Source organism: Dreissena polymorpha, chromosome 1 (assembly GCF_020536995.1).
Source record: "Dreissena polymorpha isolate Duluth1 chromosome 1, UMN_Dpol_1.0, whole genome shotgun sequence".
NCBI lineage: Eukaryota > Metazoa > Mollusca > Bivalvia > Myida > Dreissenidae > Dreissena > Dreissena polymorpha.
In genome coordinates this window covers 59,579,852-59,602,165 of record NC_068355.1, presented here as the reverse complement: position 1 = coordinate 59,602,165, position 22,314 = coordinate 59,579,852, and the positions used below count along the sequence as shown (strand labels likewise).

At 37.3% G+C, this 22,314-nt stretch overlaps 2 protein-coding genes across 5 annotated transcripts in view; both read right to left on the bottom strand.

Moving 5' to 3' along the window:
- Positions 1-22,314, bottom strand: part of LOC127882462 (probable RNA-binding protein 46) — a 67,102-nt gene that overhangs the window by 5,353 nt on the left and 39,435 nt on the right. For 3 of the 4 annotated variants that reach the window (XM_052431109.1, XM_052431121.1, XM_052431117.1), the window contains 5 exons: positions 14,338-14,470; positions 12,783-12,866; positions 6,664-6,780; positions 5,188-5,317; positions 35-169 (listed from right to left, as the gene is read on the bottom strand). In XM_052431109.1, the coding sequence (XP_052287069.1) occupies positions 35-169; positions 5,188-5,317; positions 6,664-6,780; positions 12,783-12,866; positions 14,338-14,470 (599 nt within the window). The remainder of the gene's footprint in view (positions 1-34; positions 170-5,187; positions 5,318-6,663; positions 6,781-12,782; positions 12,867-14,337; positions 14,471-22,314) is intronic. The other variant, XM_052431131.1, reaches the window with a different exon arrangement.
- Positions 6,792-22,314, bottom strand: part of LOC127882362 (uncharacterized) — a 175,660-nt gene continuing 160,137 nt past the window's right edge. Inside the window, exon 3 of the transcript XR_008050514.1 lies at positions 6,792-12,345. The gene's annotated coding sequence lies outside the window, so the exon portion shown is untranslated. The remainder of the gene's footprint in view (positions 12,346-22,314) is intronic.

The following is a 22,314-nucleotide window of genomic DNA, read 5'->3' as shown; positions in this document are numbered from 1 at the left end:
TCTCTACCTACAGACTTTGTTGCATTGAATATACCTTGGGGTGGTGGTGGGAGCTTTATGATGGATCCAGTGTAGACATCAACTGGGGGTGGGGCACCAATTCCTCCAGGCATGGGAATGGACATGGGCATTGCAAACGGACGTGCACCGTACATGTCCCCTGCTGCACCTACACACATATAGAGCCAAATTAATATTTTAGTACATGACAGCAAATGGCAAAACAATTCTTATACATGTGGATTTTCATCTTGAAGCTTCTTATTATTAGGGGTAAGATTTAGGAGAAGTCCGAGGGGATGAAAAATCAATGACTTATTTTTAACAAGAGGGCCAAGATGGCCCTAGTTCGCTCACCTGAGAGGAGTTGGTTCATTCAATCTTTACCAAATGTCAAACTTGACCTAGATATTGTCCAGACAAACATCCAAGCCAAGTTTCATCATTATTTCATCTGCAAGTCATGATCAATGTACCAATAAAGTTTCATGATCCTAGGCGTAAGCATTCTTGAGTTATCATCCGGAAACCATTTTTCTATGTTGAGTCACCATGACCTTGACAGCCATTGTGTGAATACGTTTTTTGGCACTGTGACCTTGACCTTTGACCTAGTGACCTGATAATCAATAGGAGTCATCTGCGAGTCATGATCATTGTACCTATGAAGTTTCATGATCCTAGGCATAAGCGTTCTTGAGTTATCATCCAGATAACATTTTACTATTTCAGGTCACCATGACCTTGACCTTTGACCTGGTGACCTGAAAATCAATAGGGGTCATCTTCGAGTCATGATCAATGTACCTATTAAGTTTCATGATCCTAGGCATAAGTGTTCTTGAGTTATCATCTGGAAACCATTTTACTATTTTGGGTAACCGTGACCTTGACCTTTGACCTAGTGACCTGAAAATCAATAGGGGTCATCTGCGAGTCACGATCATTGTACCTATGAAGTTTCATGATCCTAGGCATAAGCGTTCTTGAGTTATCATCCAGATAACATTTTACTATTTCAGGTCACCATAACCTTGACCTTTGACCTAGTGACCTGAAAATCAATAGGGGTCATCTTCGAGTCATGATCAATGTACCTATGAAGTTTCATGATCCTAGGCATAAGTGTTCTTGAGTTATCATCTGGAAACCATTTTACTATTTTGGGTAACCGTGACCTTGACCTAGTGACCTGAAAATAAATAGGGGTTATCTGTGAGTCATGATCAATGTACCTATAAAGTTTCATGATCCTAGGCACAAGCATTCTTGAGTTATCATCCAGAAACCATTTTAATATTTCGGGTCACTGATCTTGACCTTTGACCAAGAGACCTGAAAATCAATAGAGGTCATTTGCGAGTCATGATCAATGTACCTATGAAGTTTCATGATCCTAAGCCTAAGCGTTCTTGAGTTATCATCCGGAAACCATTTTACTATTTCGGGTCATGGTGACCTTGACCTTTGACCTAGTGACCTGAAAATCAATAGGGGTTATCTGCCAGTCATGATCAATGTAGCTATGAAGTTTCATGATCCTAGGCAAAAGCGTTCTTGAGTTATCATCCAGAAACCATTTTACTGCTTTGGGTCACCGTGACATTGACCTTTGACCTAAGGACCTGAAAATCAATAGGGGTCATCTGCGAGTCATGATCAATGTATCTATGAAGTTTCATGATCCTAGGCATAAGTGTTCTTGAGTTATCATCCGGAAACCATTTTACTATTTCAGGTCATCGTGACCTTGACCTTTGACCTAGTGACCTGAAAATCAATAGAGGTCATCTGAGTCAAAATCAATATACCTAGGAAGTTTCATGATCCTTGGCATAAGGGCTCTTGAGTTATCATCCGGAAACCATCTGATGGACGAACGGACCGACATGAGCAAAACAATATACCCCCTCTTCTTCGAAAAGGGGGGGGGGGGCATAATGAGAAAACTGCCTCCCTCCTAGCAGCCATGTTATTCAACTGACCGGAACCATTTTTGAACTCAACTCTCGTATCAAGGAAACAAATGTTCTGAGGAAGTTTAATGAAAATTGGGCCAAAATGTGACTTCTTCTGCATTCACATGTTTTCACTATATACATAAAGAGAAAAAATCCCCGCCCACTGGCAGCCATGTTTTTCACCAATCCCGACCATTTTCAAACTCGTCCGAGATATCAATAAAAGCAATGTTTTGACCAACTTTCATGATGATTGGGCAAAAATTGTGCCTTCCAGAGTGTTAACAAGGTTTCTCTATAGCCAAATAGGGAAAACTGCCACTATATTCATATAGAGAAAAATGCCCCGCCCACTGGAGGCCATGTTTTTTCACAGATCTCTATTATTTTCGAACTCGTCCAAGACATCAATTGAACCAATGTTTTGACCAACTTTCATGATGATTGGGCAAAAATTGTGACTTCTAGAGTGTTTACAAGGTTTCTCTAAAGCCAAATAAGGAAAACTGCCCCGCCCACTGGCGGCCATGTTTTTTATCGGATCGGAACCACTTTTGAACTCAACCAAGATATCATTAAGACAAACATTTTGACAAAGTTACATGAAGATTGGGCATGACATGTGACTGCTACAGTGTTTACAAGGTTTTTCTCTTTTTTTGACCTAGTGACCTAGTTTTTGACCCGGCACAACCCAGTTTCGAACTTGGCTGAGATTTCATTGGGACAAAGCTTCTGACCAAGTTTCATGAAGATGGGACAAGAAATGTGGCCTCTAGAGTGCTTACGAGCAAATGTTAACGGACGAAGGGACATACGACAGACAAAGACCAGCACAAAAGCTCACCTGAGCAATCAGGTGAGCTATAAAACCAAATGCACATAACAGGGTGGCACACCTTCTACGACATACACAGAAATAAACATTTAATTGAACTTAACAAACAGATTTGTAAAAACCTTTTTTCAAAGTCATACAGAAGCTATTGACAATAACAGTATTAATTGGATTGATTTCTGTAATTGTCTTTATTTAATTACCTGATCCCTATGAACAATACAAGCAATATATAATTTTATGCTGAAGTGTTTTTTTAATCACGGAAATATGGTCAGCACTATTACAGTGTCTTTATATGAACTTCAACAAACAACATTTTACAATTTAAATCAGGATCAAGAAAAAACGATTTTTTTTTAAAGTAACTTGACTCAAATGGACAGCCTATCTTCCTTGCACAAGAAAACTTTAAGTGTTTCTGATTTATAATTATCATTTGTAAAAGTAGTTCCCATAAAAATTTATTTTCAACTGATTTGTCAATTACAGAAATTTAGTAGAAAATCATACATTCTTTTGATAATCTCCAGAACCACGCCATTTGCAAAAGAAGCAAAAAAACGAATAACAAAAAAATTTGCACAGATAAATTTTGATACAAATATTGGGAAACAACAGCCAACAACAGTTTCAAACAAGAAACCGTTGGAGACGGAGAAGCTCCCCAAAGTGTTTTTTTGGTCACAATATTGCACTATATATTCAGATAAAAGGAAACGTTTTGAGGGGCATAACTTTGGACAAAATAATATGATGGATGGTTTAGCAAATTAAAAATTTCAAAGGGCCATAACACTCTAAATAAATCATCTAACCAGAACCCGCAAATATCATGCGCATCTCCTCAAGGTAGTTAAGCTTCCCATAAAGCTTCATTGAATTCCAGTCAGTAGTTGGGGAGAAATAGCCCGGACAAGAATTGCACTATATGTACGATAGAAAATTTCAAAGGGTCATAACTCTGTGAAAAATCATCCGACGAGAACCGGCTGATAATATGCACATCTCCTCTTGGTAGTGAAGCTTCCCATAAAGTTTCATTGAATTCCAGTCATTAGTTGCTGAGAAATAGCCCGGACAAGAAATGCACTATATGTACAATGGAAAATTTCAAAGGGCCATAACTCTGTGAAAAATCATCCGATGAGAACCGGCTGATAATATGCACATCTCCTCTTGGTTGTGAAGCTTCCCATAAAGTTTGGTTGAATTCCAGTCCTTAGTTGCTGAGAAATAGCCCGGACAAGAATTGAACTATATGTACAGTTAATGGAAAATGTCAAAGGGCCATTACTCTGTGAAAAATCTTCTGACCAGAACCCGCTGATAATATGCACATCTCCTCTTGGTAGTGAAGCTTCCCATAAAGTTTCATTGAATTCCGGTCATTAGTTGCTGAGAAATAGCCCGGACAAGAATTGCACTATATGTACAGTTAATGGAAAATTTCAAAGGGCCATTACTCTGTGAAAAATCATCTGACCAGAACCCGCTGATAATATGCGCATCTGCTCTTGGTAGTGAAGCTTCACATAAAGTTTCATTGAATTTCGGTCATTAGTTTCTGAGAAATAGCCCGGACAAAAATTGTGCATGGACGGACACACGGAAACACGGACGGACAGACGAAGCGGGGACTATAAGCTCCCCCAAAAATAAATTTTGGGGGGAGCATAAAAATATTCTTACACAGGGGATATAGCTGCAAGTGTAATATACGTATGTGGAGAGATTTAAAGTCCAGTTTTGTATCCGCTGATGAATGCAGCTACATTGGTTGTACCCCATCCCCTATTATCATTTTTTTTTTACAAATTGACACTTATCTAACAAATGGCTCCTGGTTGAATCAGATCTGCAAAAATCCGTGGAAAAATCCCACCCATGTAAATATTTAAAACAAAATGCAAAACTAAAGGCACAAGACTGTGCTCAGCTGGTACCTATAAAACATGTAGTGAAAATGTAGTTTTCACAAGCCTTCAAAACAGCAATATATTGAACAATACCCAAAATCCTGGTTGCCATGTTTTTCAATAGAACAGAGCCATTTTGACAACATGTTGAGCCTAATTAAAAATTGGCTAGGTAACATAAAAACTTATATTCTGGGCAAGTTTTGCGTCTATTTAGCCAAAACAAGACTTCTTTTTTTCACCCACATAACTCAGTTTTGAGATTGGCTGACTCATCATTCAAACACATTTTCTGAAGTTTCTTAAAGATGGGAAGTAAATGTGGTCTATAGAATTTTAATATGGCAAATAGTGAAGGCACTGACAGTCAACAGTCAACATGGCAAAAGGTGAACTTAAAATGGGTTTACATTTTGCAATGTAAAGTACTGTATTTTGTAAAGATTTTATTAAAACCATTTCATATGACCTGATCCTTCTGTAGGCATGCCAAGTTGATGGAGAACAAACTCTGCTGCAAATGACTTTGCTTCATCCGTGGACCTGCACATTTTGTTAGGTTGAAATGGAATATTCCCTGTTAAACCTGGAATCGCCACCTAAATGTAGGCAAAAATTACTGTAATGCATATTTTAGGTATTTTAGTCATAAACAAGTTTTAAATTAAAGAAACAAGAGGACCATGATGGTCCTCAAGCGCTCATCTAATTTCAAGGTACATGAAATGCCCAATACTTCACCCAGTGATCTAGTTTTTCAAACTTCAACGTTCTTTGCAAAAACGAGTAAAAATAAAAGCGGGCAAGCAAAAAATTCCACTATTTACGCCCCACAGAAAATAATCCATTATGGCCAGAAATAAATGATTACAATTAAAAAATCTCATAAATGTAGAAAATGTCAACAACTTTAAACAACCCTTTAGCATTCATTTGCAATCGTATTTTCGATAGGATTTCATTAGAAACATTCTTCACACATACATCAGAAATCGCCACTTAAAACTCACCGTTTCAATCGAGCCCTATATTCCAACACTTATTATTATTCACACTCTTTTTTAATAATCCATCCTAAAAGTGCTAAACACACAAACACATAATATTTAAATACAACTGCGTTTTTAATATGTTAAAAAAAATTGGTTTAAACTAGTATGTTTCATCACAGAAATAACATCACACGAGATATGTCAAAAATGTCATAATCGAGTGAATGAAACTATAAATACTCAAAGCCGGTTTTGTTATATATTTTAAAAAACAAACAAAATAGGATCATATGAAATATTGACCCTAACACACGTCTATATATGAATATCTAATTAAGGCAACGAGGAAAATGTAGTCGGTGAGATATAATTGTTACACTGTTAGAAAGGTATGAAGTTACTAAGGGTGTATATCCAAAACACCATCAGTTACTAACAGTGCAACAAATACTATTTACTTGATTATATATTTGATCCTAGTATGATTTGAACTCAGTAGATGACCAATTTTACATGTAACACACAAATATTTTACCCTGATCTTTTTAGTTTCACAATAAGTAAATTTATATGTAAATTTATTTTAGCCCTGCGTACCGATATACCCAGTGCAAAGAACGATTTGAATAAATGTGAAAGAGGGTCATCAATGGATCATCCCAGAGAGGTTTTTTCAAAATAAGTCCATGGGTGTAGGTGATTCCATTTTAATGAAAAGTTTACAAACAATTTCTAACACACCATTGGCAATTGGCAAAAGGTGATCAAAAAACCTCAACCTGAGCTTTGCCATAAATTGTGAAAACAGACAAGCATACAAGATTTGAACTTTTGCATTTTTCAAACCCAATGTCAATATACCAGTTTGCTTCCTGTAATAGTCTACATATACATTGAACTACTTTACTTTGTCTAGCACGACCTACTTACAGTTCATGCAAACTCCAAAGTACCTTGTAGAGGAAAAGCTGCATATCAGAAGATCCGTCTCTTCCAATGCCTTGCACAGTTGAGAACAGTTGGTATGTTGGTGTACCCCAGGAGTTCTTATGGCAAAGATCTTCTAAAATCTGCTCCAGCAAAAAACAAACAAGAATAGTCCGACAACATGGGAGAATTGTTTAACCCTCTTGTACAATTTAACAACCATGTTTCCACACCTTTGTCACCTTTGTATTGCTCAAGTGAAAAAATCAAAGATCCAAAATAGTCCAGAGTTCTAAAATAAGAAGGATTTAAGGCCAGACCAGGCATGTGAGTTTTAATCTTACACTTATTATTATGGTTTAAAGCATTTTTTTATTTGTGTATGTCATTGACAATTTTCAAAATATTTTTTTTTTGATGTGCACTTTTAATGTTGACATGTCAATAAGGCATTTATGCAAGTCTTCTTTTGTGTTGGTTGAGTTATCAAAACATAAGCAATCAATAATTTAATCATGATGTTTCAAGGTAAAAAAGCATAACTATTCTGCAATTCAAAATTAACAGTAATGTACAAGCACTTTCGAAAATAAGTCATTTTTAGGCAAGCACTATTGACTTTCTGAAATTACTTATTCTTAAATATTAATCTTGGGTAACCACAACTGTTTTGGGTCAGCCTTTCCACCAATCAAAAATTCAAATGAGCTTACAGCATTTCTGAAATGCTTAAAATGGTAAGCACTACAGAGAATCTGAAAAAATGGTATCAGGGGCCCGTCCTATTTGATTCTGAATAAATGACACTAGTTGGTAAGGATTACATAATTTCTGCAAGGTGGTTTTGGGCCAAAATATTAGCACTGCAGTGATCAAATATGACATTAAAAGCATTATGGTCCCCTACCAGTGAAACTCCACTATTTTCAGATTTTTTTATATTTTTGTATTTGTTGCGATAGCATCCAGAATTCTTGTCGTAGGAACAAAATGAAATGCCGTGCATAATGTCCTTATTGCCATCTGTCCATGTTTCAAGTTTCACGAAAAAATACGAAGAACTTTAAGTTCTTGCAGGATCCAGAAAAGTGTGACTGACTAACAGACAGACTGGCAGACAGAGTGCAAACCATAAGTTCCCTCCAGTTTCACCGGTAGGGGACAATATAGCTTGTGCACATGGATATGTACAAGGATAAGCTTAGTAAGTGTTCTACAGGGTTCTCAATAGCATATAGCAGAATCTTTATGGCCTAAGGCGCTCACCAAACTCCTGGCAAAGATGAAACCATGCAGATGTCCCTTACAATATCTAGACAATACCATGTATCTACAAAGAGGAATCAGTTTGATTTGTCAATCACGCTGTTCAGGGCTCAACATTAACGGTTGTCCTATTGCCCCTGGCAAGTAAAAGGTGGGTCCAGGCAAGTTATTTTATAATCTAGTTGTCCAACCGGGCAAGTGCAAAAAAGAACAAAGCATTTAATTTAGACTTTAATTAGACTTTAATTGCTGTAATCATTTTGTTAAATGTGCAAAAATAAAAAAGGTTTTGTGGTGTGTCATTTTGATCTTCATTACAAAATATGAGGTTAACAGTTAATGTGATATTTCATGTTTGGGCAAATGGCTTTACGTTCAGGGCAAGTAGATTTTCTAAGTACTTGCCCAGCAGGGCAAGTTGGTTTTTAGGTTAATGTTGAGCCCTGCTGTTACTGGCATTATCAGACGGTGAGACCCAATTAGAACTGTCACTGTCATGCCTACAAGTTTATTGCATTGATACTTCAAAGTTGAGATAACCCATGTACAAAATTTCAACATGAAAATTCACAAGGGCTATAAAATTGAAAGTATGACAGCATAATTTTTGGCTCTAATGCACTGCACTTTCCACACTGTTAGTTTAGTTTAAACCTATTTATTTTAGCTCAATTGAATAGAAAGCCTAAGGCTTATACGAAACACTTTCGAGTCCTTTTCCTAGGACTAGAACCAGTACTTGGTGTCTATTGGGGAAATCTAAAGACCGCTTCCACATGGGGATGGAACCTGTGACCTCCCGCTAGGCGGTCACCATATCCACTACACCACTGTTCATCCCCTAACAAAGATATACCTAACTGTGTTAGTTTCTATTTGATACCTATAATAGTTTTCATGAAAAGCTCAGCTCAACATCTTAGTACAAAAATGTGCAATAAAGGGGGAACACAAGTTATGGTGCAAGTGCATTTTACAACACCTAAATGATATCAACCTGCAAACATGAGTTTTAGTTTTTTTATGATATGTTCCCGATTTGGAAATCTGACATTCGGATAACAACAACAGACAGCCAACTTAAACATAGATAACCCCTTTACACCTTTGTTGAGTGGGATGAGCACAAGATATGACAAAAAAAATAGCAGAATTTGCTTGTGTTTGTACACAAGATGCACAGAGAAAAGAAATTTTTGAGGTGACTGGAAATGTGTAACAGACACTGATGGCCCCAAAGCACATGTTTAAACACAAACAAACCCACTAGTTATTCTATACAAGACAAAAAGACAATAGCCCACAAATCTTCCTTGACGATGATCTTCAAAAAAAGATCATTCAACTGTAAAAGTTTAAGTGAGTTTTATGCATTAGTTAACAAGAGTGCCAAACTGTCACAAGATACGCCCGTTTGAAGGTTTTGGACAACTTGATAGCTTTACCATTTGAGTGGCAAAATGATATATTTTTGAAAATTAAGCAGCACATATTTGAACTTGACCTAGATATAATCTAGACACAACTTCTGACCAAATTTGGTTAAGACAGGATGAAAACTACTTCAATTAGAGAGCTGACACCATGCTAAATGCTTGAAATGCATTAAGTGACCTAGTTTTTGACCCGGCAAGACCCATATTTGTTCTTGACCTAGATATCATTTAGACTCAACTTCTGACCAAATTCAGTGAAGATCAGATGAAAACTACTTCAAGTAGAGAGCGGACACCATGCTAAACGCTTGAAATTCATTAAGTGACCTTGTTACCTATTTTTTGACCCGCCAAGACACATATTTGTTCTTGACCTAGATATCATTTAGACACAACTTCTGACCGAATTCGGTGAAGATCGGATGAAAAATACTTCAATTAGAGAGCGGACACCATGCTAAATCCTTGAAATGCACTAAGTGACCCAGTGACCTAGTTTTTAACCCAGCATGACCCATATTTGAACTTGACCTAGATATAATTTAGTAACAACTTCTGATCAAATTTGGTGAAGATCGAATGAAAACTACTTCAATTAGAGAGCGGACACCATGCTTAATCCTAGAAATGCACTAAATGACCCTTTGACCTAGTTTTAAACCCGGCACGACCCATATTCGAACTTCACCTAGATATTGTCCAGATACAACTTCTGACCAAAATTTGTTGAAGATCGGATAAAAACTACTTCAATTAGAGAGCGGACACCATGCTTAATGCTTGAAATGCACTAAGTAACCTCGGGACCTAGTTTTTTACCCGGCATGACCCATATTTGAACTTGACCTAGATATAATTTAGTAACAACTTCTGATCAAATTTGTTGAAGATCGAATGAAAACTACTTCAATTAGAGAGCGGACACCAAGCTTAATACTAGAAATGCACTAAATGACCCTTTGACCTAGTTTGAAACCCGGCATAACCCATATTCAAACTTGACCTAGATATTGTCTAGATACAACTTCTGACCAAGTTTGGTGAAGACCGGATGAAAACTTTATGAATGAGAGCTGACACTGCTGTGGACGCCGCCCGCCGCCAAAAAGTGAATAAAACCACCCAAAGTGTAATGGGTCTTAAGTGTTCTTTTTTTTTTTTTTTAATGTTCTTTCGTGGAAAACTGTCACTGGGCTATAATTCTCATCATCTACATAAAAGACATGTTACTGTCATTAAACGGAAAAGGACCCCAGGGAATAATCTACATGCGCGTTCCGCGTCTATGACGCACAAATATCGAAATGGACGCATAGTTTTGAAATATGTGCGTCCACTTGGACGCATTGCTGAACCGAATCCGTTAACACATACGCGAATCACGATTAGTAAGAACCATCTGGGGTATGAGTCAAAAGTGTAGCGATGAACGCTGAGTTTAACCGAATGAGGCTTGAAGACTGCAACAAGTCTTTTGATTGGCTCTTGTTGAGCCGCTGCTGTATAATACGAACCAATTAGAATTGACCTTTTAAATAGAGTGTGTTATGATATATTCTAGAGTCCCCGGATGAAGGCCTACTTTAACTTTTTGTAACTTAGTCATAAATAGTACAGAAGTAATGCCTCCGAAATAAGGTGTTGAAGCTAGATCCAAAACAAACAACTCTAAACTTTAAAACAGTAGGTCAACGGCTCGCAATTCGGATGTTAACAATAATATTATCAGGCTCGCAATTCGAATGTTAACAATAATATTATCATTGACTTGAATAAAGTTGAAATTTTGTAACAGGTTACATTCATGTAACAGACACTTATAGCCTATGTGAAGGCACACAAGATAGTAATAACCCTGAATTTGTTTTTTGGTTTCAAAATTCGCTGTTTTAGAGATTATTAAAAGTTTAATGCAAAATATAGTTATTGAGCTAGTGTCACTTAAATGTTCTTCACAGCTTGGTATCTTTCAAAATTTGGGACCCATTCTTTTTCAAGTTGGACTCATTAATTTTGGCCTGGGACTCATTGGTCTAAAATCTGCTAGTTCAGGGACCCATAGATAGTAAATTCTAGATTATTCCCTGGGACCCTAATATTGTTTCAGCCAAATTTCCTTCCTTTGCAATCATCCACATAATTCAACTGAAAAAAATGAGCAAGATCTACCTATAAATTAAAATGAAAGTGAAGAAAAGCTTCAGTCATAAAATATTATAAAGTGGACAAACAGTGCAAAAATCATTGAAGCCTTAAGTCCTTTCTTAATGATCTCTACTCATCCAGGTTATTCAGTTGGAAATGTTTTAGCGGGATACCCAGTAGTTAGTAGTGACACCCAGTAGTTAACAAGATGTGTTTGAGAAACACAATGTCCCCCTATATGATGCTGACCTTGTAGGATGACCTTGACCTTGACCATTCACCACTCAAAATGTTCAGCTCCTTGAGATACACACGCATTTCAAATATAAAATTGCTAGCTTCAATATTGCAGAAGTGACATTACATTCGCAATTTTGACCCATATACTTGACCTTGAAGGATGACCTTGACCTTTCACCACTCAAAATGTGCAGCTCCATGAGATACACATGCATGCCAAATATCAAGTTGCTATCTTCAATATTGCAAAAGTATTCATAAAATAAGGGATTTGGGCCACATATATTTGACCTCTGACCTTGAAGGATGACCTTGACCTTTCACCATTCAAAATGTGCAGCTCCATGAGATACACATGCATGCCAAATATCAAGTTGCTATCTTCAATATTGCAAAAGTATTCGTAAAATAAGCGATTTGGGCCACATATATTTGACCTCCGACCTTGCAGGATGACCTTGTCCTTGACCTTTCACCACTCAAAATGTGCAGCTCCATCAGATACACATGCATGCCAAATATCAAGTTGCTATCTTCAATATTGCAAAAGTATTCATAAAATGAGCGATTTTGGCCACCTATATTTGACCTCTGACCTTGAAGGATGACCTTGACCTTGACCTTTCACCACTTAAAATGTGCAGCTTCATGAGATACACATGCATGCCAAATATGAAGTTGCTATCTTCAATATAGCAAAAGTTATTGCAAAATGTTAAAGTTGGCACAAACAGACCAACCAACAGACCAACCAACAGACAGGGCAAAAACAATATGTCCCCCACTACTATAGTGGGGGACATAAAAATGAGAAATGAAACGGAAAAGTGCTACACTCAATTCATCCCACTCCATGAAGGCATAAAATAGTGCAGCCTTTATTTGTGAAATTGTTTTTTGTCAGACAATGTCCTTTGGAGATTAACTGGAAAGTGACAACATTCAAAAGCAATCTCTAGCAATGCACAAATCTTTTCCATTCTGCAAGCAAGGAAATTCCATATACCCAATATTTTTAAACTAGGTTTTGCTAGCTATGGGTAAAATGCAAGAAATACCTCCAACGGTGTTTTTGAAGAATTTGATTTCAAAGTCATAGGATTTGTAGGTTTTAACTCCATTCCCGGCACAATGTCATATAGCTGAGACACATATTACAGCAAAAATATGGTATTAGCATCATCTTTTAACAACTGTTAAAATATTTTGAAAAATATTTTTGTCTTGAGGTTTGAGCCTAAAACCGCTTTATATACAAAATACATAGTTTAAACAAGATACGTGTCTAAAAGCCTATGTTTTCTTAAAACTCGACTTGTGTCAGAAACAAACTGTTTTATAGCCAACTTTGACTTTAGACCTCTGAGTGTGATCTTGACCTATGTGGTAGAGAGAAGGTCTTACAATTGACATGCAGTTAGACAAGGCAAACATTGGTTGAAATTTATTCTTTTTTATTGTATGATAAATGACAATTTTACTGTCCAGACAAGCTGTTTTATGATGACAACTTTTAACTTTGACTTCTTAGAAAAACCTTGAACTTTTTTGAAAGAGAGGCTACTGTTATTTGCTCAGGTGTACTGAAAACCCTTAGTAAGACAGCAGAAATCATTGCTAGGCCTTATTTTGCTGTGTGTAAGGGCAATAATTCATAAATGCCTGGCAGTATTTGGTTATTGTACTTGACCCCCAGTTTATGCTTATTTACATTTTCAGAAAGTTTGATGACAATCCCATGAAAACTGGTTGAGTTTGAGAGCAGAAATCATTACAGAGCCATATATTGAGAAATTCAAGAGCAAATATTCTTAAATGCCTATTGAGATTCGGCTGGTTATTTACTTTTGCCTGCATATTGTGATAATAAACATTTATAGTTTCATAAGAATCAGATAAAAAACTGGTTGAGTAAGAGATTGGAATTGTTTGGATGAATGTGTGAGAGAGTTGGAACAAAATTTCTCCCTTTGAACTGACCGACAGCGAGGAAAAAATTTGCCTCCTTCGGAAGAATGAAAGAGAGTGGGAATCAAGTGATTTTCTACATTAATAATCTCTTTCATGGTCATGCTATCAAAATGTTATAGCAGTTGTCAGTTTCAAGCAACACTAAAGGCACTTAACAGGGCCAAAATAAACTTCTTCGCAAGGGGCCTCTTTTTCTTACCCTTAACCAAAAAGGCCCTTTCCCCTACAAAAATTTCTTTAAAATCAAGCGTTTTTCTTCAAAATTTCCAATCTACCTCAGTATTTTTCATTCCCCAAAGTCAAATATTGTGTCTTTTTTCCCGGAAAAAAAGGCTGTGGCCCTTTCCCCAAAGTTGGTGTGTTGGCCCTGCTTTGTACAGGTTTAATACTTCGCATAATAAAGATTGTTCAGGAAAGGTTCAAGTACAGTTCATTAATCCATCAGAGGGTTATGTCAACCTAATTGTTTATTTTGACCACAATATTTTACAAAACCAAGCTACTATTTTATGCTTTAGTACAAATTATTCTTAACTTTCCCTTTCTATTATTAAAAATCGTCAGATTATTTAAAAGAATAATTGAACTCTAATTGAATACTGCTTTATGACTGAATACCATAAGACACACAAAGACACATACCTCAATTGGAGTTCTGTGGAAGAAAGGAGGTCTGACAAAGGTTCCTGGGCCCCGCCCACCTCTGGTGCCAGCAGCACCCCGACCCCGACCTCTCATCAACCCTCGCACACCCACGGCCGTACGTCCAACAGCCCTGAAGCAGTTATTACCTTTGTGTAAAGAGAATTTAAGGACTGTGATTGTATAGTTTGGTGGTTTGATGCAGCTGTCTGAAAGTAATTGTCATTTTTGTGTAAATGAATCTATAAATTAGGATGCTATGATGTAGCATGGTAGTATTGCTGCACTGATAATATGCTATTGAATCAATATTATAAGTGTCCGCGAAACATGGCTGGACTGACAGACGTGTCCTGTAAAATTGTGTAAGGTCAAGCATTTCCGTCTAATTTACAGGACCGAATTTACAGTAAAAATTGTATAACGATTCCTTGGTTTGTTGGTGTTTGTTTATGGCTCTAAAAGTTTTACGTGTTAAAAAAATAGTGAGTGTCTTTAAACACATGCTTTTCTGTACCAACGCACTTTCTGCTGCTGCAATTTTACGAGGGAATCTGATTATACTATTTTACCTTGTGTTTTTCACATGTCACAAACTTGATTTCAATATCGTCGCTGTCGTTCTCAAACATTGTAGCTACAAAATGCCAACTTTTCAGGAGAGAGAAAAAAAACGTCACATTTTTTTATAACAATGTTTTAGAAATTAAAATTCTGTACAAATACCAAACAAATGAAGTTGCAAAATACGGTATAAGCCGTATTCGCGCAAGTCATACTGATAAGTCATACTGATATTCAAAAATGGTTGTTACAATATTTTGTCACCACAGTTTTGTCATTTTTATGAGATACAACAATTCGTCCTGATAGGAAACCTCGTAGCTGCAAATACAAAAACGTTTTTGTTAAGTTTGCCCAAACAAAATGAAGTACCTATTGGCAAAATGACGTCTCTACGACTTTTCGCCCCCCAAAAAAAGCCAACAATCAAGCTACAACATTTTGTCACATGTCTTTTTCAAGAGCTCTGATTCGCGTAGAGCTACCAGATAAAGCACAAAACACGCGCCAGACTTCATATATTCGCAAAAGACGAAAATTGAAAATTTTGGAGCTACGAGGTTTGAGAACGACAGCGACGATATGGCGGACAATAAACAAACAAGGGCTGTTTGTAAAACATGCATGCCCCCCATATGGGCTGTCAGCTGTAGTGGCAGCCATAGTGTGAATACGTTTTTTGTCTTTGTGACCTTGACCTTTGACCTAGTGTTCCTATGAAGTTTCATAATCCTAGGCCTAATTATTCTTGAGTTATCATCAGAAAACCATTTCACTGTTTCGAGTCACTGTGACCTTGACATTTGACCTAGTGACCTGAAAATCTGTAGGGGTCATCTGCCAGTCATGATCAATGTACCTATAAAGTTTCATGATCCTAGGCCTAATTATTCTTGAGTTATCACCGGGAAACCATTTTACTGTTCCGAGTCACTGTGACCTTGACCTTTGATATAGTGACCTGAAAATCTATAGGGGTCATCTGCCAGTCATGATCAATGTTCCTATTAAGTTTCATGATCCTAGGCGTAAGCATTCTTGAGTTATCATCCAGAAACCATTTTAATATTTCGATTCACTGTGACCTTGAACTTTTACCTAGTGACCTGAAAATCAATATGGGTCATCTGCCAGTCATGATCAATGCACCTATGAAGTTTCATGATCCTAGGCGTAAGCATTCTTGAGTTATCATCCGAAAATCATTATACTGCTTCGAGTCACTGTGACCTTGACCTTTGACCTTGTGACCTGAAAATCAATAGGGGTTATCTGCAAGTCATGATCAATGTACCTATGAAGTTTCATGATCTTAGGCCTACGCGTTCTTGAGTTATCATCCGGAAACCATCTGGTGGATGGACGGACTGACCGACATGTGCAAAACAATTAACCCCCTCTTCGAAGGGGGGCATAAAAATACATACACATGGGTGAAAGTTGAAAATGTCTGAAAACCAGAAAATATTGCTCGGGGTCCATAGGCCGCTAGGGCCCCCGGTGGGTGCAGGGCAAAGCATTGGTTGGGAGCACTTAGCCAATTAGAAACCTTTTTAAGTAAGTTAAAGTACTTCTCATGCTACTTCAAAAGACCATTTTATTTCTCCATTATATTTATAAGAATGTATGGATTTATTAATAATGGCATTAAAAACAATTCCTAACCGGTAAATATGGAACAAATCGGCAGAGATGCATCCACACATGATAATCATAACACCGCAGAATAAACAATAGGTCAGTAGATGTACTAAGCCTAACAGTTTTTTCATAATACCCAACACTAAATCCATTTTTTTTTCCAGATGTTCTTTTCAATCAGTAAAATAATAGTACAATAGCTGTTTAAATAATTACTCAACTGAATGACCGTAACAATAAAGATCTGGTGTGTTTTATTTCAAATTAATTTAAAGAAATATCAATGCCAAATTATTTGCGACATAATTCTATTTTTTAAGAACAAAAATCAGCAGATCTCAATGTTCTCTGCGCTACAAAGTTTTTATTAACAAAAAATCAATACATGCATGCTTTGCCGTGAGGTTATGCATTGCATAAATTGTGTGCGCTTTTTGTCGGAACAAAGGGTAAACATAACAAGAGGGCCAAGATGGTCCTAGTTCGCTCACCTGAGAAGAGTTGGTTCATTCAATCTTTACCTAATGTCAAACTTGACCTAGATATTGACCAGACAAACATCCTGGTCAAGTTTCAACATCATTGAACCAAAACTCTGGCGTAGGGAGTGTTGTTGTTTTTGTAAGATTTGAAATGGTGACCTATATTTTGAGTTGACCCCCCTTATCAAACATCAAACTTTGCTTACAAGGATTTTGTATAATATAATGAAAATTTGGACAATCTAAGGGCAATAATTATGGCATTAATTATGTGATTTTGCTCGTCATCAAACTTGACTGAGATTTTTCAGGTGAGCTAAAACGTGTGTTTCACCGATCTGAGCCATTTTCCAACTTGTCCAAGAATTCAATAAAACCAATGTATTGACTAAGTTTCACGATGATTAGGCAAAATATGTGAATTCTATAGTGTTCGATCACAAGGTTTCTTTCTATATAGTCACATAAGGAAAACTGCCCCACCGCCCTGGCAGCCATGTTTATTGACCCATCGAGGCCATTTGCAAACTCATCTGAGATATATATATAACCAATCTTTTCACCAAGTTTTATGATTATTGGGCAAAAAATGTGACTTCTAGAGTGTTCACAAGCCTTTTTTTACTATATAAATATAAGAAAACTCCCCCCCCCCCCCCGGCAGCCATGTTATTCAACAGACCGGAACCATTTTTTATCTCAACTCTCGTATCAAGGAAACAAATGTTCTGACAAAATTTCATGAAAATTGGGCAAAAAAAGTGACTTCTAGTGTTCACATGTTTTCACTATATACATATAGAGAAAAATGCCCCACCCACTGGCGGCCATGTTTTTTCACCGATCTGGACCATTTTTGAACTCGTCCGAGAAATCAATAAAACCAATGTTTTGACCAATTTTCATGATGATTGAGCAAAAATTGTGACTTCCAGAGTGTTTACAAGGTTTCTCTATATCCAAATAAGGAAAACTGCCCCGCCCACTGGCGGCCATGTTTTTCAACAGACCGGAACCACTTTTGAACTCAATCAACATATTATTAAGACAAACATTTTGACAAAGTTACATGAAGATTAGGCATGAAATGTGACTTCAACAGTGTTTACAAGTTTTTCTTTTTTTTGACCTAGTGACCTAGTTTTTGACCCGGCACAACCCAGTTTTGAACTCAACCGAGATTTTATTAGGACAAAGCTTCTGACCAAGTTTCATGAAGATCGGACAATAAATGAGGCCTCTAGAGTGTTTACGAACAAATGTTAACGGACGAACGGACAACGGACAAAGACCGGTCACAAAAGCTCACCTGAGCAATCAGGTGAGCTTAAAACTTGAGGATGATTTATTTGACGCTAGAATGTGTCAAGGTCACGTCGCGTTAACATAAACAAGAGGGCAAAGATGGCCCTAGTTCGCTCACCTGAGAGGAGTTGGTTCATTCAATCTTTACCGAATGTCAATCTTGACCTAGATATTGTCCAGACAAACATCCTGGTCAAGTTTCATCATTATTTTATCTGCAAGTCAAGATCAATGTACCTATGAAGTTTCATGATCCTAGGCGTAAGCATTCTTGAGTTATCATACGGAAACCATTTTTCTAAGTTGAGTCACCGTGACCTTGACAGCCATTGTGTGAATACGTTTTTTGGCACTGTGACCTTGACCTTTGACCTGATAATCAAAAGGGGTCAACTGCGAGTCATGATCAATATACCTATGAAGTTTCATGAACCTAGGCAAAAGCGTTCTTGAGTTATTATCCAGAAACCATTTTACTATTTCAGGTCACCGTGACCATGACCTTTGACCTAGTGACCCGAAAATCAATAGGGGTCATCTGCGAGTCATGATCATTGTACCTATGAAGTTTCATGATCCTAGGCATAAGCGTTCTTGAGTTATCATCCAGAAAACCATTTTACTATTTCAGGTCACTGTGACCTTTACCTTTGACCTAGTGACCTGAAAATCAATAGGGGTCATCTACGAGTTATGATCAATGTACCTATGAAGTTTCTTGATCCTAGGCCTAAGCGTTCTTGAGTTATCATCCGGAAACCATTTTACTATTTTGGGTCGTGACCTTGACCTTTGACCTAGTGACCTGAAAATCAATAGGGGTTATCTGCGAGTCATGATCAATGTATCTATGAAGTTTCATGAACCTAGGTATAAGCGTTCTTGAGTTATCATCCAGAAACCATTTTACTATTTCAGGTCACCGTAAGCTTGACCTTTGACCTAGTGACCTGAAAATCAATAGGGGTCATCTGCGAGTCATGTTTATTGTACCTATGAAGCTTCATGATCATAGGCATAAGCGTTCTTGAGTTATCATCCAGAAACCATTTTACTATTTCAGGTCACCCCAACATTGACCTTTGACCTAGTGACCTGAAATCAAAAGGGGTCATCTTCGAGTCATGATCAATGTACCTATTAAGTTTCATGATCCTAGGCATAAGCGCTCTTGAGTTATCATCCGGAAACCATTTTACTATTTCGGGTCTAAGTGACCTTAACCTTTAACCTAGTGACCTGAAAATCAATAGGGATCATCTACGAGTCATGATCAATGTACCTATGAAGTTTCATAATCTTAGGCCTAAGCGTTCTTGAGTTATCATCCGGAAACCATTTTACTATTTTAGGCCATTGTGACCTTGACCTTTGACCTAGTGACCTGAAAATTAATAGGGGTCATCTACGATTTAAGATCAATGTACCTATGAAGTATCATGATCCTAGGCCTTAGCGTTCTTGAGTTATCATCCGGAAACCATTTTACTACTTCGGGTCATTCTGACCTTGACCTTTGACCTAGTGACCTGAAAATCAATAGGGGTTATCTGCGAGTCATGATCAATGTAGCTATGAAGTTTCATGATCCTAGGCATAAGCGTTCTTGGGTTATCATCCAGAAACCATTTTACTGCTTTGGGTCACCGTGACCTTGACCTTTGACCTAGTGACCTGAAAATCAATAGGGGTCATCTGCGAGTCATGATCAATGTATCTATGAGGTTTCATGATACTAGGCATTAGAGTTCTTGATTTATCATCCGGAAACCATTTTACTATTTCGGGTCATCGTGACCTTGACCTTTGACCTAGTGACCTTAAAATCAATAGGAGTCAGCTGAGAGTCATGATCAATGTACCTATATAGTTTCATGATCCTTGGCATAAGCGCTCTTGAGTTATTATCAGGAAACCATCTGGTGGACAGACGGACCGACATGAGCAAAACAATATACCCCCTCTTCCTCGAAAGGGGGGGGGGGGCATAATGAGAAAACTGCCCCCCTACCAGCAGCCATGTTATTCAACTGACCGGAACCATTTTTTAACTCAACTCTTGTTTCAAGGAAACAAATGTTCTGAGCAAATTTCATGAAAATTTGGCCAAAAATGTGACTTCTACTTTGTTCACATGTTTTCACTATATACATATAGAGAAAAATGCCCCGCTCACTGGCAGCCATGTTTTTCCACCAATCTCAACCATTTTCACACTCATCCGAGATATCAATAAAACCAATGTTTTGACCAACTTTCATGATGATTGGGCAAAAATTGTGACTTCTAGAGTGTTTACAAGGTTTCTCTATAGCCAAATAGGGAAAACTGCCACTTTATACATATAGAGAAAAATGCCTGGCCCACTGGCTGCCATGTTTTTTCACCGATCTCGACCATTTTTGAACTTGTCCGAGACATCAATTGAACCAATGTTTTGACCAACTTTCATGATGATTGAGCAAAAATTGTGACTTCTAGAGTGTTTACAAGGTTTGTCTAAAGCCAAATAAGGAAAACTGCCCCGCCCACTGGCGGCCATGTTTTCAACGGATCAGAACCACTTTTGAACTCAACCAAGATATTTTTAAGACAAACATTTTGAAAAAGTTACATGAAGATTGGGCATGAAATGTGACTTCTACAGTGTTTACAAGGTTTTTCTTTTTTTTACCTAGTGACCTAGTTTTTGACCCGGCACAATCCAGTTTCGACTCATCCAAAATTTTATTGGAACAAAGCTTCTGACCAAGTTTCATGAAGATGGGACAATAAATGGGGCCTCCAGAGTGTTTACGAGCAAATGTAAATGGACAGACGGACGGACATACGACGGACAAAGACCGGTCACAAAATCTCACCTGAGCAATCAGGTGAGCTAAAAATATATCAAACAGTTCAACCAGCTTTTATTACTGACCACTGATCAATCTCTTGCACGACGGTTACATTACATTCACCTCTGTGTTGGGCTCAGAACGGACTATAGTTACGAAAGCGTCTCATTCATGTCATGATCATTCCAAGCGTTCATCATTGAGGTTACAGTATACTAAACAATCTCTTGCACGACGGTTACATTGCATTCACTGCATTAAAGAAAACCATCTCATACCATGATATCTTATACCAGTCTTAATTAATTATTATAAAATTGATATGTTTTTTTGATGTTAAGAAACCAACAAACATACACACGTCGAAGCAATTCCTAACGTCACTCAATAAAAATTATGTTCAATTGTTTACATTTGTGAAGTGCGTGGAATGATTCCATCTGCGTAAATGGGCAATAAAAAGAGTTGCATAAAAACTTGCAAGTTTTTGCACAATTAATCGTACATTTAAGTCATATTTCTTAATTTAATGCATGCGATCTTAAATATCCAATCAAATATATATTGAATGCGTTTGTTCGGTTTTACCTATTTTATAGGCAAAATGGCAAGCTGAGCATTTCGCAGAGTTGTATGTGAGAGCAAGGAACGACAACTCTGCGTGGAGATTGACCACTGATATTAACATCTGGCATACAGCAAAGTGAGAGGGTCAGTAAGCTGAGTGGTAAATAGTTACACACTGCAATGATCAATATCTGGGGACTATTAAATTCTAGAGCAGAACTAAAAATAGATTGGCAAATATGACTTAGCAGGTTAAACAATGGAGATAGATACTGCCAAATTGTGTACATGTTGTCTTTGTTTCAGCTTTCTCTTAGTTGATAGGCTTACCATAAGTAATAATGACTAAAACAGTTGTTAATTATGAAAATTCTGTGTTATGAAAAATTTAATAAAACAGTTAATGGTACATAATACTGACATAATAAAACCAAACTTTACTACACGGGACACAAATGTTCTGACCAAATTTCATGAAGATTGGGCAACTGAATTAAATAAAACTAGAGTGTTAACAAGATTTTACTATAGCTGTATAAGGAAAAATGCCCCGCCCCATGGGAAGCCATGTTTTTCAAGCA